Here is a 19,987-nt window from a genome sequence, read left to right on the forward strand (position 1 = left end):
GAACATCGCAAAGCTGTGACACGAGAAGATATTGATAAATCAGGTATAGCTGATCATGTATGGCAAAATGGAGACCACCTCTCCCTGTGGGATGAAGTTAAAATAAAATAATAGACAGGGAACAACACTGGAAAATACGAAAACTAAAAGAAGCAGCACATATGCTAGGACACAACAACCTCCTAAGCAGACCGAGTGCAGATATGAATAGCATATGGGAACCGGTATTGAGGAAGGATAGAAAAATAATAGATTTATAAGCCTTAAAATTCACTCCATAATTGCCCACGGGCATATGGCATAGTGGTTAAGAGCGCGGGCTACTAACCCCAAGATTCCGAGTTCGATTCACAGCAGCGACCTGATTAATAACAGTAATAATAATAATAATAATATAATAATAGTAACATCGTTAGGAATGAGGACCCAGTTTCGAAATTTCCCCAAGACACCTAACGAAGGCTGGAGGGTATATCAGCCGAAACATTGTGTTAACAACAAACAAGATGAGGACAAATATCCGTCAAATGTAAATAATGCAAATAATTCCTCATCTCTTAAATATAGAACTGCATAATATATATGTACACTATGCACCTAAGTCTTCTCATCTTCTATCCAGACAACTGGTTCCTCCTTCAAGCCACCTCCATTCTCCTCATTCTGACAACTGATGACCCCCACCCCACTCTTCTTAGTATCCATCTTAAACTCTCATCTCCATTTGTAACTTTTGATCCCTGCCACTTCCTACTGACACTCATTCTTCATTCTTGTCCTCCAGGACTACATTCCTTTCCTTATTGGTTTCCATTTTTCACACTTACCTCACACACAACCTCGACTCCACCTCTATCATCCTATCCTCATATCCCACTCACAATCTCTAACTCTATATCCAGCATCCCATCCCCTCAGTCTCTTCTACTTGGAACCTTAATCCCACCCTTCATCACCCTATCACTCATCCCCCCCTATCACTGCTCAATCTACTACATTTGTCTGCTCTTGTAAGAAACTGATATAGAACCTGCTACTATATACCATACCATTGCCATCTCTGTACTACTGATCACCACTCTTCTCCTCTATACTACTCTCAATCAACCTCCATTCCTCATTCTCAATTGTACCCCACTCATACTGGTTACTTCCACCCTTGTTCACCATTCTCTACATTTATCTTCTATATACTGCTGACCTCATTAACCTCATGTTTATATCCACCTCACTCTCCTTTGTCACTCTTACAGCCTTATCCTCCATCCTTCATTATTCTCCTGTAACCTTCTCTCTTCCATTTATTTCTTGGACATGTTACCATGCATGTATGTTCTGGTACCTTGTCATCACCATATTCACCTCTTGAGTCCCATTCCAGTCCTTCCCACCCATTGATACAAAATAAATAGTTGCCATAAATCTTTCCACATACAACAACCTGTTTCTGCCAACCTCTACAGTCATACTTTAACATCTTAACTCCTTGTTTAAAGCATCCACTCTATCTCTTCTCTTCCCTGTTAGTTGAACAACTCTTCAGTCTTGTAAATTACAAGGGAACTTCATTAGTGTTGATGCTCTGAAAATAACACCCAGTAAACTCTGTAAAGTGGTCGGCATTAGGAAAGGTACCCATATATAGAAATTGTGCTAAAAGTGACTTTTAAGCAAGATGTGGTTCTCTGGCTTGCTAATATGTATTCTCCATGGAAAGCAGGCACAAAATGACAGTGATGGTAGCAGTGGCAGCAATGATGATGATCATCATCTCTATGATGATAGTGCATGTCTGTTTTGAGGAAGATATATATATTGTTTAAGAATTTATATGTCAGAAAAAAATAGACTCTCTTACATTTGTCAATAGAGCAGGTATAATAATCAAAAGGTACAGTATTGTAGATCCATTACAACTAATCTTACCATTTAGTTTTACTCTGGGAATTAAACTGGATATTGAATAACAGCAGAGTCAAGAAATATTCTGTGTTCTTCAGATCTGGTAAGTATGGGGAAAAAAATATCTGTTTTGAGGAAACTAAAAAATGAAATTAATAATGTAATACAATTCATGAAGTTTAGCAAAATGTAGGCAAAACTTTACAAAAAGTTTTCACCTATAGATTTTCACAAATTTATTCCCTTAAACACCTCTGTTTTTTTGTATTTTAGTTTGACATTAAAATTCCCTTATTTACAGCCTTTCTGCAGCCTTTCTTCTGAAACTCTATGTATTGCTAAGTGAATTTTGCCAACATCTTCAAAATCTAAATGGTAGTCTGATGAAATTCTTGGATACAAGGATTATTTTTGTTAGGATTTGAAAATTTGTATTGGATATTTTCTTCCAGTGTTAAAGATTGCAACACTAACAGAATTTATTGAAAATTTTCCCATTTTTATGCATCACTAAAGAATAAAATATCTTCATGCAAGTATTTATGTAAATAATCTGATTTCCTTTTATACAGATCCACCTAAAACAATAGAAATCAAGGCTGATGAACCCTTTCTTGAGGGTTCCAAAGGCATTTTGCATTGTAAAGCAATAAATGGATATCCAGAAAAGTACAGCTACAGGTGGGATCCAAATAACAACACCTCACAAAATTTCACACTTCCTCAACTCAAACGAACACACAATAATAAGGTTTGCACTTGTTATGCTTCTAACATGTGCAATAAGAAAAGAGAATTACATAAAACACATTGGATCAATGTAGAATGTAAGTTGAAATGTTATAATTCTATTATAAATCTGTGAAATAATTTGTTATTTACGTTCAAAAAAAAAAAATACTGTGATATTTTCATTTTCATCTTTGTTAATTTTGTTTTTTAACAGAAAATTTTTACTTAATTGATTTTCTTTGTTTTTCCAAAATAACACGTTTCATAAAATTACAAATTGTAGATTGTGGCTTACCAAAATTATTTCAAAATATTAAGTTTTAAACAGCACACAGCTGGATATACTGGAAACAGGTTTTTCTATATCACATACCAATGGTCTCTAACATTAGCAAAACTTTGAATAGTGTCTGATTAGAAATGCCTACCTTTTAGAAACCATCTAATTTTTTGAATTGCAAGTTTCTGATCAGTCTACTCTCTCATAACATGTGTTAATATAACAATCTCTGAACCACATTCTTGTGTGCCTCAAAATTTCTGCACTGTATATTGATCACATAAACATTATAATGTTTGTTTTTTCAAACAACATACTGTCATACATATTATACCCCATTTTATCCCTGCTCAACTTTCCATGTACAGGGATGCTGTCAATAAGGTGAGGGTTGGCAATGAGTATAGTGAAAAATTCCTGGTAGAAATAAGGATTCACCAAGGATCAGTCCTCAGACCCCCTCTTGTTCATCATAGTCCTTTTGGCAATAACAGAGGAATTTAAGACAGGCTGCCCCTGGAGCTCCTCTATGCTGATGACCTTGCTCTAATTGCTGAGTCACTACCAGAACTAGAGAAGAAGTTTCAGGTGTGGAGGCAAGGTCTAGAATCAAAGGGCCTTAGTCAATCTAGCAAAAACCAAAGTCTTAGTAAGTAGGAAAGCAGACAAATCACAAATCCCTAGAAAAGGCATATGTAGAAACTCCAGAAGATGTACCCAATGTAAGCTATAATCACAGAAGAGGTGCAGCAGTATCAAAGGAACGTTAACAGGAAAGATAGTTTTTGTGTGTGGCAAATGCACAGGTGCAATAAACACCAAAGATGTACTGAAAACAGATTCCATCACATGCCAGGGGTAAAAATTAGAAGTAGTTGATAGCTTCCTATACCTAGGCGACCAAGTCAGTAGTGGGCGTGGATGTTCTGAGAGCATAGCTGTTAATATAAGAACAGGCTGGATAAAGTTCAGAGAGCTCTTACCTCTGCTAGTAAGAAAGGGCCTCTCACTCAGAGTGAAAGGTAGACTGTATGATGCCTGTTTGCTAACAGCTATGCCACATGGCAGTGAAACATGGGCTGTGACTGCTGAGGACATGCATAGGCTTGAAAGAAATGAAGCTAGTATGCTCCACTGGATGTGTAATGTCAATGACAGAGCGTAAGTGCCCTAAGAGAAATTTTGGACATAAAAAGCATCAGATGTGGTGTGCAAGAAAGACAGCATCAGATGTGGCATGCCCTGGTATGGTCATGTGTGGCATATGGATGAGGACAGCTTTGCAAAGACGGGCACACCCTAACAGTGGAGGGAACTTGTGGAAGAGGTAGACCCAGGAAGACATGGGATAAAGTGGTGAAGCATGACCTTCAAATGTTGAGCCTCACAGAGGCAATGACAAGTAATTGAGACCTTTGGAGGCATGCTGTACTTGAGAAGACCCGGCAAGCCAAGTGAGATCATAGTCATGGCCGATGCCGTAACTAGCACATTTAAAAGCACACTTCAATCATTGAATAATATGCCATGCTTGTGAAGACCTCTGGAACTGAGTGAAATTGTAGTCGTGGCCCATGCCAGTACTGCCTGACTGGCACCCATGCCGGTGGCATGTAAAAATCACCATTCAAGCATGGCCAATGTCAGCGCCGCCTGACTGGCACCCGTGCTGGTCGCACTTAGAAAGCACCATTTGAATGTGACTGATGCCAGTGCTGCCAGACTGGTACCCATGCTGGTGGCATGTAAAAAGCACCATTTGAGCATGGCCGATGCCATTGCCACCTGACTGGTTTCCATATCAGTAGCATGTAAAAAGCACCATTCAAGCATGGCCAATACTAGTTCTGCCTGACTGGCACCTGTGCCAGTGGTACGTAAAAAGCACTGTTCGAGCATGGTTGATGCCAATGTGACCTGACTGACACCTGTGTTGGTGGCATGTAAAAAGCACCATTTGAGTGTAGTCAATGCCAGTGCCACCTGAGTGGCACCTGTGCTGGTGGTGTATAAAAAGCACCATTTGAGCATGGCCGATGCCATTGCCACCTGACCGGCACCCATGCTGGTGGCACATAAAAAGCACCATTTGAGCATGGCCAATGCTATTGCCTCTTGATTGGCTCTCAGAGTGGTTGGCATTAGGAAGGGCATCCAGCTGTTGAAACCTTGCCAGAACAGATTGGAGCCTGGTGCAGTCTCCCTGCTTGCCAGTCTTCAGTCAAACTGTCCAACCCATACTAGCATGGAAAGCAGACGATAAACAATGATGATGATGATGATGATGAAGGAGGAAAGGCCAAGTTGATTTCAGTGACATATGAACTCCTGACATACAAAATGTAAGCAAATACAAGGTGTTTCATCTGAACAATGAAGAAAAGGGTCTTTATCTTATAACATATTATCTAAAATCAAAGTGGTGAATTTACAACTGGAACATTGAATTGAATGCTTCATGGTATTTTTTCCTACTCACTGCTCTTTGAAATCAAACTCCTGTGAAATCAACTTTGCTTTCATTCTTTCAAGATCAATAATAATGTACAAATCCAGGACAGTGTATTGATGTCATCACTTTGCCTATAATGACACTTGTATCAAACTGTATCAGCTTTACTTTTCTGTTGCACATCATTATTGCATAGAATTAGGAGACTTCCATGGAAGGGCAACTACTAGTCTTCCATGAAAACTGACCCAGGCTTGTGTCTTGGAGAACTTGCCAACTCAGAAACTCATGGCCAACCATAATTAAAGGAGGCTCGAAAAACTTTATTATATAAACATTTATATATATCATCATCATCATCATGTCGTTCAAAGTTCATTCTTCTTGCAGTGGGTTGGATGGTTTGACATGGAATTGGCCAGCAGGCCAGACTCCATTTCACTGTACTCATTGGTTCATGTATGATTCATGTATAGTTCTTGTTTTATTTAATGGTTGCCAAATACTCAAAGTTTATTATTATTGAGCTGCTGTAGTAAAATTTACTTCAGTAAGCATTACGAAATGCCTACTAAAGTAAATTCTATTAATAGAGACTATTGATTGAATGTGTAGTGAGGCACAAGAAGCCAGCACCATTTTGTACGAGATCTCACCGGTAGCCATTACCATGTCTGAGACAGGAGCAAGATCTCAACTGCAACCATTTGCCATGCGTGAGACGACAGCGAGACTCTCATCGGCAACGACTATATAAGCAGGAGCATTAAGATATTCACCCTCTTTTCTCCTTCTCACTTATGCTGAGAAACACTGCGAAGCAGGCAGCTCACAGCGGACTCTTAACCCGCTCTAATCTCACCTGTTATCTTCAGAAGTAATGAACCACACGTGAACACAGCTATAACAAACCATGCACTGTCATGGAAATGGTCACTGGGAATGAGCCACATGAACGAGAACTAAAATAAATGATTATTGAATCGCATCTGCTTGTAAGCTTCTTCTTCGAGTTCCAGATCCTTAAGACTACAGAAAATAATTATAATGGGAGAAGGTGATGCTCCACAGGTATCATGAATCTTCAGTTGCTTTATAAAATGGTGACCCTGACAGAAAAAGGATTTCAGCAGCCACAAGCTTTATCGTGTAGATGTCTCAACCGAACTACAGACTGGTGGTTTTTGCTCACTCTCAACTAAAAAAATCAATGGCCACAACTCCAGCCATCCATCAATTTCCAACAAGCCGACCATCAACTTCCAGTCATTGTTCCTGTCTACTGCAATATTCGGATTGCCTCACATGTTGAAAAACAAAGTTACCAGTTCGCCCTCCATTTTCTGATGACTTCTTAAACAAAAAAAAAACAAGCACACAAACATTTTTTTCAGCAGACTGCAACACACGTTTGGCACCCCAAAACAAAAAATTTTTTTCTTTCATTGCTGCACACAGTACACGAACAATTCAAAGATTTTGCTAAGGAAAAAATTTTTTTTCTTACACACATGTTACTATTCCAGCAACACTTTGTCGATTCTTTGGTCCTTTTCTTTTCCCTCCTCTGTAGGGAAAGAAAAACGAGTCTTCTCAACTTACCTGCATACTCTGGTGATGCCACGCTTTGGTTCGCTCAGTTGGATGCATATTTTTCACCATAGCGGACAAGATCATAGAGTTCACTGTGCAACTGACACCTCACCGTACCTGTTCAGACCCCGTAGTAGCTTTCTCTACTACCACAAAGTCTTCTCCCTCATCACATGACATTTTGGAGAGAGTCGTTGCATTAGCATGTCACATGGACACATTGTGGCAAGAACATGCCAGCTCTCGTCGTCCTCACAGCAGAAGCCATTCTAAGTCATGGTTGTCTAGTTCTATTCCAACGGTTTCCAATCTCTGCTGGTACCATGTGACATTCAAGGACAAAGCCCGTCGATGCATCCAGCTCTGTTCAGTCAAGCTGTCAGAAAACTAGTTATGAAAGATTTAGGCACATCAAATTCTTCCCACAATTTTTCATCTCATCGTGCATTCTATGTGTCTAACAAATCGATCATGGTTGACACCAGATCCAGCTGTTCTATTTGGCCTTTTGCATCTTACTTCAGACAAGCTGAAGCAATCTGCAATTAACCTACACGCAGTGAATCTATCGCTGAGAAAAACTTACGGTCAGGTTTCATTACACCTAGATCTCAACCTTCAAAGGGATTTTAGGTGGGTTTTTGTTAAAGCAGATCTACCATACCCCATTCTGGGTGCGCACTTCTTAAACCACTTTCACTTATTAGCAGATGTCAGGCAACAGAGACTCGTGGACGATTCTGCATCTTCGTTTACACCTACTTGGGTAACTACTAATGCTGTTCTCAGCCCATCATTTTTTGTTGCCACTCCTAGTGACCAGTTCCACTTCCTTTGGCTTCTTTCCCATTATATCACTACTACTAGACCACCCGTCTTTTCACGTCCACAGCGACTCGCTCCTGATTGGCTCAAAAAGTCTTGACCTAAGTTCGAGCATATGCTTTAACTCAGCCTTATTCACCCCTCCATCCGCCCTTGGGCATCTCCTCAACATTTGGCATGGAAGGGAATTCTGACTTTCACGCAGTGGGGGATTACAGACATTTGAATGTGGTCACTGTTCCTGATCACTATCTTATAAGGAATCTCCAGTATTTTTCTTCAAACTTGCATGGTTGTACTATTTTTTCCAAGGTTGACCTCATCCAAGCTTATCATCATATTCCAATGAACCCTGACGACATTCCCAAAACTGCCATTCCCACCTCCTTTGAAAGTTTCAAGTTCCTATTTATGAGCTTCGGTTTGCGGAATGTAATGAGTACATTCCAGAGGTTTATCGATGAAGTTGTCCATGGACTTGATTTTGTGTTCGCTTACATCGATGATTTGATCATAGCTAGCAACACGTGTGAAAATCACCTCCAACACTTATCTCAACAGCATCTTCGCATCTACAATCTGTGAATCAACCCCAATAAGTGTGTTATCAGACAGACCTCTTCAGAATTCCTAGGTCATTATATCGACTCTAATGGTATCCGACCTCTCTCCTCCAAAGTCAATGCAATTCAGTGCATCTCACCTCCCACTTCTCTACACCAACTGTGTCACTTCTTGGGAATTATCAACTTTTACAGGAGGTTCATACATAAATGTGCAGACAAGTTACTTCCCTTGACTCAACTACTGAAAGCAAATACAAAAACAAATTCTCCTATCACACTAGGCATTATCTTCTTTTGAGTCAATCAAGAAGGAAATAGCTTCTGTTCCTTTGCTTGCACATCCAGTTCCTGATGCTCATCTCTCTTTAACAGTTGATGCATCGGATTCTGCTTTTGGTGCTGTTTTGCAACATACCGTCGACAATCAAACTCAACCTTTGGCATTTTTCACATCAATTACAGCCAGCTGAACGTTGTTACAGTACGTTTGATCATGAACTCTGAGCAATCTACTTGTCAGTTCATCATTTTCAACATCAACTCGAGGGCAAGGATTTTGTGATTTATACTGATCACAAGCCTCTTATGTTTGCTCTGTCATCTAAATCAGACAGACACTCGCCTCATGCTTTTCATCACCTGGACTACATTTCCCAGATCATGAGTGATATTTGGCATATACCTGGAACAGAGAATGTGCCTGATGATGCATTATCTCATTTCCTTGTATGTTCTCTTTCGTCTCCTGCTGCAATTGATTTAACTGCCATTGCGCAGGATCAGCCAGCTCTGGACACATTGGATCTAATTTCCACCAAGTTGTCCTGTTGCAAGTTTGCCTATCTTCCACTTCCATCTGCTCAAGGCACAATCTTTTGTGACACAGCTACTGGTTCCCCCAGGCCATTTGTATCTGAGAACCACCTGCGTTCAGTTTTTGATGCCTTGCATTCACTGTCACATCCTGGCATCACTGCCTCGGTTAAGCTTATTACAGCTCAGTTTTTCTGGCCTAATATGCACTACATGATCACCACTTGGGCACACTCTTGTGTGAAATGCCAGCGTTCTAAAATCCACAGGCATAAATGCTTAGGATCTGCCTATAATATATATATATCTAAAACTAAAATACTTGGTATGTTCATTGGGTCTAATTTTATTGTTTGCGTTATATGATTGAAATTGTAGCAGTGTTGGTACAGGAAGTGCAGTTGTATACAGAAAGTATTTAAAGCTTGTAGTAATCATAGTTTAATGTTTAATTATTGCTGTTGTTTATGCACAAAGAATTTCCAACAATGATTGGCATCACTTCCTAATGCCAACAATGATTGACATTAGGAAGGGAATCCAGCTATAAACACCATACCAAAAGAGATAGTGAAGTTTAGTGCAGTCCTCCAGTTTGCCAGCTCCCATTGAACCATTCAATTCACACCAGCATAGAAAACGATCATCATCACCATCTTGTCTTTTTGTATATCATGAGCTACGTTGTTCAATAAACCCTCTCTTTTTCCAGACATTTAGATTTGATTTGAGATCCATGATAATTCTAGCAGACTGAATGGCCATTCAATACTTCACTCCTTGGTTCAAATGTTTTAACTACTTCTCTAATTGTAGATTTCTTTTCCAGCTTCAGAAAAAGGAGTTTATTGTGACATGGAAAGATAGGAAATTATGAAAAATGTACAGATATCAGGTCATCCTATAAGTTCTATCTGAATTTTGAATAAAGAAAACAAGTGGTCAAATGTTATATTTAATTGGAATTTAATCATCAATGTACTTTCCTTGATTATCTATGACTTCCTTCCATCTATTTACAAGCTTTTTAATCCCATCAATGTAAAACTCTTTTGGTTTCAAAGCAAAGAACTCTGAAATGTCAGTTTTGACCTCCTCCCGGCTTGCGAAAGTTATGTCCCCCAAATGATTCTGCAAACTACGAAACAAATGGTAGTCTAGAGGAGCGAGGTTGAGAGAATAAGGTGGATGAAGAATTTTTTCCCACCCAAGCTCTTCTATCTTCTGTAATGTGATCTTTGCAGTGTGGGGTCGTGCATTGTCCTGATGAAACATCACTCCTTTTCGATTCACTAAAGCAGGTCTTTTTTTTCTTCAAAGCTTCGTTCAAATGTTCTAATTGCTGACAGTAGACTTGAGCAGTGATTGTTGCATTAGGTGGGAACAATTCAAGGTGAATTGCTCCTTTGCAATCCCACCAGATAGAGAGAAGAACCTTTTTTCCATGAAGTTCCCTTCTCGATTGTAGTTGAGCTTTTTCCCTTTTACCAAGCCACTCTTTATGACGTTTAACATTTGAATAGAAGATCCATTTTCCGTCACCAGTCTATCCAAAGTCACCAAGTCTATCCAAAAAGGGTGAAATGAGTGTGCAAGAATGGAGAGAAGAGCAGATGTCAACTTGGGATTTGCAGTTGCTTTCGGACAATTCATGAGGCACCTGTTTTCCAAGTTTAGGAACCTTTCCAAGTTGTTGAAAATAATGATGTACAGTTGTATAGTTTGAACTAAGCTTTATTGCCAATTCTTCAACTGATAATGCAGGGTTTTCTTCAAGTAATGCCTCAACGAGCTTATCATCAAACTCAACTGGACGTCCTGTTCGATCATCTTCAAGGCTGAAATCTCCACTTCTGAATTTTGTAAACCATCTTCTGCAAGTTCTTTCATTCAAGCATTCTTTCCCATACTGAGTGTATGTTTCGAGTCACTTTGGCTGCAAAGTTTCCTTTTTTGTACTCATAAAGCATTATGTGCCTCAAATGCTCTTTGGGTACTTCCATGTTAGAAAGGGTTTTAATCAAAGAAATTTTAATTCTATTATTCTGTAAAATAATATTTAATTAGTTTAAATGTACACAAATGCATAAAAATAATTTTTTATTCCATTAGATATTCTAAAATACTATTAAATTTCATTCAGTTCTAAAAAAGGTAAAATCGGACAGAACTTATGGGATGACCTGATATATAAAAATATACAGTGAAAGAAAATGAATAACTCGTTAAAAGATGAATGCATTTATTCAGTTTTCATTATTTATCATTGAACCCACTGGCCTTGAATTCCTGTACCAAAAATATATGACTATATCCTACCAACCTAGTATTTTTTCTACCACATATTTGTGTTTAGCCCTGTTACTTGTACATTCTTTCTGCACTAATCAATAATCATTTTATGTTACTGCTATAACTTGTGTTCTTCAAGAAGGTATTACTGTGAGTTTTATCAATTTTTTTGAGTGAGGTTTGGGGGAAATATGCTACATTGGAAACCAGCTAACTGAGCCAATTAAATATTTAATTTTTAGTAATAAAACAGAGCGTCAGAATGGCTTTGATTAGCGCCATCAAAGTTATTATGAAAGCATATTACCTAACAGGTGAAGATAGCATGGTAGATTCTATTTCTGTATAAAATGTACAGCCTATATATGAAAGGTAGTCTCAGATTGCAGAGGAAGGGGTGTAGTAGCTCCTAATGCTTATGTTTGAATTTGTAATAACAATGATTTTCCATTTATTTCAAACTTACAGAGGTCTTGAGTCTAAATATAATCTCGATAAACTTACTGTAGGATTAGCTAATCATGGGGATTATCTGATCTGTTTGTTGGATGAAGTTTGGTAGCTATTAGTTGATGAAGCCAATAGTTAAGCTGTGTATATCAAATCAGCTACTCCCAATAACTGTTATGCAATGAACTTTTACCCAGTAATTGTGTGAATGAAGATAATTCTGTTGTTGATAAAGATGATAAAATCTACAAATTGAGAGAGATGATAAATTCTACAAATCTCATCTTGTGTTATGTATATTTTTGAAAAACTGAAATTTTATTACAAATCATAACAAAATCTCTCACATGAAGAGAGTTGATCAACTCAAAGAAATTCTCTGTCAAAAAGATAATATATCAAAGATAAACACATCATATTTTGACTATAATTGTGAGAATAAATATCATCATCATCATCATGTAACATCTGTTTTCCATGCTGGCATGGGCTAAACAGTTTGAAAGGAGCAGGCAAGCCAGAAGATTGCACCAGACTTCACTGTTTGTTTTGGTATGGTTTTTACAGCTGGATACCCTTCCTAACACCAACCACCTTACAGAGAGGATAGTGCATTTTGCATGGCATCAGCACCAGCAAGTTCTGTTTTGGCATGGTTTTTACAGCCTGATGCCCCTCCAAACAACAATCTCTTTACAGTGTGGATTGGATGCTTTTTACATGGCACAAGCCAGGGTCACAAGTGACTAACAAGAAAAAGATCCTCTGAGAGCAGGGTGCATTGGAGACGGTGGCCTTGTGCCAAGCAATGAAAGTTTACAGTGTGACAGAGGGACAGTAACAAGTATGTTGCTGTAGAGATATATGGTTATCCAGTCAGAGAGAGAGACCAAGAAATAGAGAGGGAGAGAGAGAGAGAGAGAGAGAGAGAGAGAGAGAGAAAGAGAGAGAGAGAGTGATCAAGAATGATAAAAAGAGTGGAAGAGATTGAGAGTGCATGAAAGAAAAGGATTGGAGAAAGCATGAGAGAGAGAGAGAGAGAGAAAGAGAGAGATGGTGGTAAAGTGCCAAGGCATGTACTCAAAATATGGGGATCAGAATATAAATAGGAAGATAGAATATTGCCAAGAGTGCATGAGTAGAGGGTAAGGACTTCACATGCATGCAAAGAGAGGGAGGTGGGGAATGCAGTGACTGTGAAACTCGAGTATATTGAGAATGTGGGGGACAACAGGATAGCAATGATGCAGTGAGGACAGGACTGGGAAGCGAGAGATAAGCATAGATTCTTGTTTATTTGCACTGGAGGTGATAACCATTGGAAAATTTGGCAACGACAGAAAACAAAAGAAGTGATTTAAAAGTTATCTCATTACAAATTAAACATAATTCATATTTGTTACATCATTGGCATCCCAGTCAAAATGCTTAGCAGTATTTCATTTGCATTTACATTTTAAGTTCAAATTCTGTAGACTTTGAGCATTGGGGTCAATGTAATCAAGGAGCTCTCACTCCAAAATTTCAGGTTTTGTGCCTATAGTAGAAAGGATTATATTTATTACATTTTTTTCCAATTGAATTTGCTAGTATTTTTTTCAGTTTATTTCTGTGATTTTCATGTAAATGGCTGGTGCTGGGTAGGAACTGCATACCTTGCAGAGTGTTAGGATTCAAAGAATTAAACATATTTCATAACAATTAATAGCAAAATGTTTCATAAAGTTTCTTTAAAATGTTTCTGTGTGTGATTTTTAATAGTTTTATTTAATTATTTATTTATAGATGAACCTGATATTACTGCATCAGAGGATGTGACATTAATTGAGAATCAAGCATCCATTGTAAACTGTTCTGCAAAAGGAAACCCTATCCCAGAAGTGAGGTTGGAATGTAGAAATCACAGTTTTCCTTCAAACTCCCCATTTACTTTTAATCGTAGAAATATCAGTGATGTTTTCTGTGTTGCCAATGCAAAGAGCACAAAGCATGGAAATCTGACATCTCGGAAAAAAATTAATATCCTGTTGAAATGTATGTAAATATAAATACTTCCTCCTCCTCCTCCTACTCCTACTACTACTCCTACTACTACTGCCATCATCAAATATCTTTTGCATCAATTCTTAGACCGAGTGGCATATTGTGTACTTGAGCAAAACACATCGTTTTACATTTCTCTAGTATACTCAGCTGAAAATGTGTACCAGCTGACAGCTGGCACAGCCCTCTCTCTCTTTAGCCAACACCTCCTTGATGATCTGCTGGGTAAAGGGTAGGTACACTGAGAGGGCATTTATGTCTCCTTGTGATTGCATAAGTGTCTAAAGCAATTTGTAAAAGAATAGTTCATGCTACCAGGTCATACATGAATTTGTTATATTCTTACCATCTTTTAGCATCAGCATCATCACTATGATCATTATTTTATGCCTAGTTTTTCTATGCTGGCATGAGTTAGAAGGATTTGTTCCACTTTGGCCTCTTGCCACTTGTCACAGTCCATCATCAGCTGATACTCCACCAGTCTCTGGTGTATATGACTTTTTTATGGTGATGGGGGTATGGGGGTATCATGGTTCTTACAGCTGAATGCCCTTCTTATCACTGATCATTTTGTAATGGGGTTCAGTCCTTTTGGTCAGGAAAGTGGGTAATTATTTAAGGAAGGGGTGTTGTCATGAAAGTATTTACTATTTTCTGTATCAATTAAGAGTAAGGAAATGTAAAGTCAGCCTGTGTGGAACTGAGGAAGACAAAACTGAATAATATTAAGGTTATGGTTACTATAAAAGGTAGGTTTCACAGTTTCTGGTGATATATCCTGAAAACCCACATACTTAACCTAGCTGAAACAGCATCTCAAAGACTACCTTTTCCCTTCAGAGTTAGAAAATACTTCAGCTTTTTGCAATTACTGATTTTCTACCTAATTCAAGTAAGATCCACAAAGAATTGCTGCACCTACACCCAGGACAGATTTGCTATTACCCACACAAACATCATGTGTCGTAACTCAGTGAAGGCCCCACTAATTGGTAATGACTCAGTAACACATACCATCTGTCACCCATACATGTGCTGTCTCTTCTCTCTGCTTATTCTATTATTATCCTAATCACTGCTCCTAGCTACAACCTCTATCCAAGTTCACCCAATACATTTGTCTCTCCCATTCTTCTCGTCACTCTTGTATTTCATTGACCACTATGCATAATCAAACCTTCCCAGAGTTGAACTCTGTGAAATTCCCTTCCCATCCATGACTTACTTGTAGATACTGAGGTTTAAAACTGAACATAAACTCTATCAGTCTTAACAGTCTTAGAGAGTTTGTAAAAAGTGATATCTGCATCATTAATCTAACACACTAATCCTGTTGTATCCACTCTACTTATCTTGGGAGTAATATTAATGACACCCATTCTATGCAACCTTGCTGTTGTTGAGCTTCAGAACTTACTCAGATTAGGAGCATAACCTTTTGTAAATAGAAACAAATTAACAAAAGAATTTTAAAATTACTTGGGTTTGTTGATCCTTGATTTTATTAAGAAATTTATTGTGACCAAACAAAATATCAGTTTCTCCAGTTTAGAGGATTTCAGTATTTGTGATTTTTCTGGTCTCTAAAGTTCATTTTTTGCTCTCTACTTCTAATGGTGTATACTGTAAACATCTACAACTACCCTATTTCTACATATTGATGTACCCAGCTAATGATGTACCCAGCCTAACATTTATTATCCTTAACTGAAGGTAGCTCACTGAGTCTAAAAATTAGAAGAGCTAAGTTTTCAATAAAGCTATTGATTACATCTCCTACCTAGAAATCAAAATCCTCTCCAAAATGTTGGTTAAAAAACTGAATAATATGAACTAACCTGAAAAGACAAAAATTTAATGAGTAAAAGCAAACATTTTAAACCAAAACATATTTTGAGAAGAAAAGAATGTCATCAGGGATCATCCAAATGACAGCAGCATCATAATCATTTCTGCTGCCACATATGTAGTCACATATGTAGGAATAGTAACTCTACTTTGTAGTCACATATGTAGGAATAGTAACTCTACTTTGTAGTCACATATGTAGGAATAGTAACTCTACTTTGACTAATTATATTGCCAAAATTAAATATAAAGTAACTTATTACAAGTATATAATCTATAAGCATACATTCAGGATTCTGTCAAGATCAGTTGTCAGCTGTAGATACTCAGCATGTTCGTTTTTGAGTAGTTGCCCAATTAAAAATTATTTCCCTTCTTACTGATTAAACTATCTTGTTTCTCAAAAATGCTGTGCATTTCAATGAACTAAAAAAAGAGTTTCTTTTGATTATGCTTTGTCAAGTCATCAACTTTAATGTGATTTACTGGTTCACAATAGTCTTTTTCTGCTGAAGCTCTACTGTCAGAAACAAACTAGATCAATATTTTGAAGAATTATTACATTATATGTCATTAGTTAATAATGAAAAATGAATAATAGAAATGCCTATACAAGAATAGCTAACTTCTAAATAAAAAAAAAAGAGATACACCAAACAGTAGTAAACATTTTTATTGTCAGTAATAATACACTTTAAATCTATATATTTGAAAATGTAGCAATAAAATGTGCATTTTGGCTCAGCTATGTTGTTTGGCAACTCCAGTTTCTAAGCGACCATGGAGAGGTATTTACAGTAGAAAAATAAATATCCAAAATATCATCCAGTGGACTCTGCCTCGGTTTTGAGTCTCACCATTCTTATAGTGATAAGAAAAAATATTTACAATAGACTCTGTTCAGGTGTTGACAAATGAGCAGAGAAAGTATAGTGTCGAGGAGGTTCTTTAGTCTTGTCTAGCCAAGGATATGACAACTTCTCTAATGCTGGTACCACTCTAAGATACACTCAGTTCTCTCTGTGAACAGGTTCATCATAGGAAGTACATCAAACCATAGGAACCTAGTTAAGCACGGTATGGTTTTCCAACCTACCTATGAAAGCAGTGGTTGCAGTAAGGACTTATACATGACTACCCTTCCTTGTCAGCATGGAAAGTGGATATGAAGAAGAAGAAGATGGAGGAGGAGAGGAAAAGGATGTGTTGTTGGTGATTTATCACAACAAGAAAATGTATCTATCCTATTGAAGTATTTTTTTTAAATATAAGCAGTCATTTGGAGACCATATTTTTCTGGAATAAATAACCTATGGTCTTCCACACATATGCAATGAAATCCCAAATCACTGGTAGCTCCACTTTACAACAAACAGTTATTAGGGAGTCACAAAGAGTTTGTATTAGTTATACACTCAAATCAATGAAACAAATTTCTAAGCTGTCACATTCAAAATTCAAGTTTGGATAACTGAAAGAGTTATGTTTATTATGCATTTACCAACATTTTTCAATGTGGAAATGAGAAAGCCCTAAATATCATAACAGAAGTGATTAAGAAACTTTGATCAGGGACAACAGAACAAAGGCACAATATGTCTGATGCACAATTAAAAATCCCAAGCATCTATGGGACTACAGTGCAATGAATAACAGTATTAAAAATTTGTATCAAAAATAAAGTTTTATATTCAAATCTAACCAAAAGGTATAAGACTGTTTAATTGGTTTTAAACTCATAATTTTGGATAGAGGGCACTTGAAGTTGATCAAAATTATACTAATTAAAAAAAGACAGGAAAACAAAAAGACAAAGCAGATTGTTTAAATTGTTTAAAATTCATCTCAGCACTACATACATATTTGCTTTAATAATTTGTCTTATTCAGTTTCTTTATATTTTGTTCTCAGAATGAAAAACTGTATCTGTTTTAATAAAATAAAAACTTAACATTTCAAACTTTTAGCCTAGTATTTTCATTTATCTTGGTTTCATATGTCTGTCATCATGACGGTTTCCTCCTCTCATGCTATTACCATAAATGGATCCATTTAATCACTATATTGATATGGTAATGAAGAACAGACATTTTCCCCCCCATGATTCACTGATGAGCACTTCTAATTACTCTTAATGAGAAACATTTTTTGAATATGTGCATGTTATGTAAAGAAATTTCAGTTTTAAATGATTTAATTTTTTTATATCTGTATAGTTTGACATTTTTGCTGAATTTTATTAGTCGATATTTCATGAATTGTTTGTTTGTTTTCTCTATGACTGACTAAACTGTCTTCCTGGACAATCTACCCATCTAAGTACAAGCATTACATGGAAGTACATCTCATTGTTGCAACCCACTGTAAGCCTTAGCCACAGGGCCAAGCTCAAACTGTCCCAAGATTATAGATTTGTGGTGGTTTAGGTTGCTTACTGTGTTTTGCTACGATGTATGAGAAAACATGTTCAATGATAATCATAGAATCTGAATATAAAATGTGTGAGAAACTGAAATTTTGTATTTTTATCTTATTTTCTAAATTAGAACTGTTTTCTGAATTTTTATTTTTTATTTTTAAGATCCTCCTCAAGTAAACATTCATATTTCAAATGAGACAAATAATATAATAATTAATTGCACTGCATTCGATGGAAACCCAGATATTTATGAATACAAACTGAAGCAAAAATGGGGAAATGCCACTAAGAATACTTATACTATGAATGTATTATCTATAAATAATCCTTCTTTCAATAATACTGGTACATGGGTGTGTCATGTAAGCAATGAAGATTTTCATGTGAATAAATCATCAAACTACAAAATTCCAGGCAAGTATTTTACAAAGCCACAATTTATTTATAAAAACATATTTACAATTTGAATTATTATTTTTAGAATGATAAATTGATTAGTTATTTATTTAATTTTATCTCATTAGAAGATTGTTGGACTTTGTTTCTTTTTATGTATGTCAATAAAACTGATAATTTTTAATTATAATTTTCAAATTTAATATCCTCTTAAAATTCAATATCCTCAAATTCAATATCTTCTTAATTATAATTTTCAAATTCAGTATCCTCAAATTTTCTCCAAAAGACCTGAAGCTATTTTCAAGTAAATTTTAAGCATTCATTTTATACAGTGAAATTGTTTCTGTGTTCAGTTTTTGTTTTTTAGTTTGTTCCATTTTAACTGTCAACTGTATGCCTGTATATAGAATATATAGCAAATTAACTTATCAGGCAAGAACATCAAATATTGTTTGCTAGAATAATTAAGTGTTACAATAGACAAACTTTTAGTACTATAGAGTTTCTATTTAAATTCTATACCATGTCATATTTACTAGCTTCAGAAGAGAAATGTTTGTATTATGTTTATATTTTATGAAAGACATTTTGTACCACTTTAGATGTCTTGAGATTTAAGGTAATGTAAGCACTGATGAATCAAGATTATCTGTATAATCTTAAAAATACTGACTGTTTCTGAGCAGTATTGGGGAGATTGTCTTTATTGGAGATAACATACATTTAGGATTATGTGACCTTTAAAAAGGGAAATTCCAAAACTTGTAAGGAATTAGTAGATTTGCGAGAATGATTTCAAAGTGATATTTAGGATAATATCAGGTAATGAAAATTGCTTTCTAAATTATCATAAATCTCAAAATCTCTGAAGTGAGATCTAATACAGGTTATATAAATCCAATTCATCATTATCATCATCATCATCATCATCGTTTAACATCTGCTTTCCATGCTAGCATGGGTTGGACGATTTGACTGAGGACTGGTGAACAGGATGGCTGCATCAGGCTCCAATCTGCTCTGGCAGAGTTTCTACAGCTGGATGCCCTTCCTAACACCAAACACTCCGAGAGTGTAGTGGATGCTTTTACGTGCCACCAGCACAAGGGCCAGTCACACGGTACTGGCAACGGCCACGCTCAAAATGATGTTTTTTACATGCCACCTGCACAGGAGCTAGTCCAGTGGCACCGGCAACGACCTCACTCAAATGATTTCCTAACGTACCACCGGCACAAGTGCCAGTAAAGCAACAATGGTAACGATCACGCTCAAATGGTGCTATTTACGAGCCACTAGCACAGAAGCCAGACAGCTGCTCTGGCAATGATCATGCTTGGACAGTGTTGTTAGTGCTCCACCGGCACAGC

At 36.9% G+C, this 19,987-nt stretch overlaps 1 protein-coding gene across 1 annotated transcript in view; it reads left to right on the forward strand.

Moving 5' to 3' along the window:
• Positions 1–19,987, forward strand: part of LOC106874055 (uncharacterized) — a 97,676-nt gene that overhangs the window by 5,089 nt on the left and 72,600 nt on the right. Inside the window, exons 3-5 of the mRNA XM_052968304.1 lie at positions 2,475–2,729; positions 13,691–13,939; positions 18,381–18,632. Coding sequence (XP_052824264.1) covers positions 2,475–2,729; positions 13,691–13,939; positions 18,381–18,632 — 756 coding nt within the window. The remainder of the gene's footprint in view (positions 1–2,474; positions 2,730–13,690; positions 13,940–18,380; positions 18,633–19,987) is intronic.

Source organism: Octopus bimaculoides, chromosome 5 (assembly GCF_001194135.2).
Source record: "Octopus bimaculoides isolate UCB-OBI-ISO-001 chromosome 5, ASM119413v2, whole genome shotgun sequence".
Taxonomy (NCBI): Eukaryota; Metazoa; Mollusca; class Cephalopoda; order Octopoda; family Octopodidae; genus Octopus; species Octopus bimaculoides.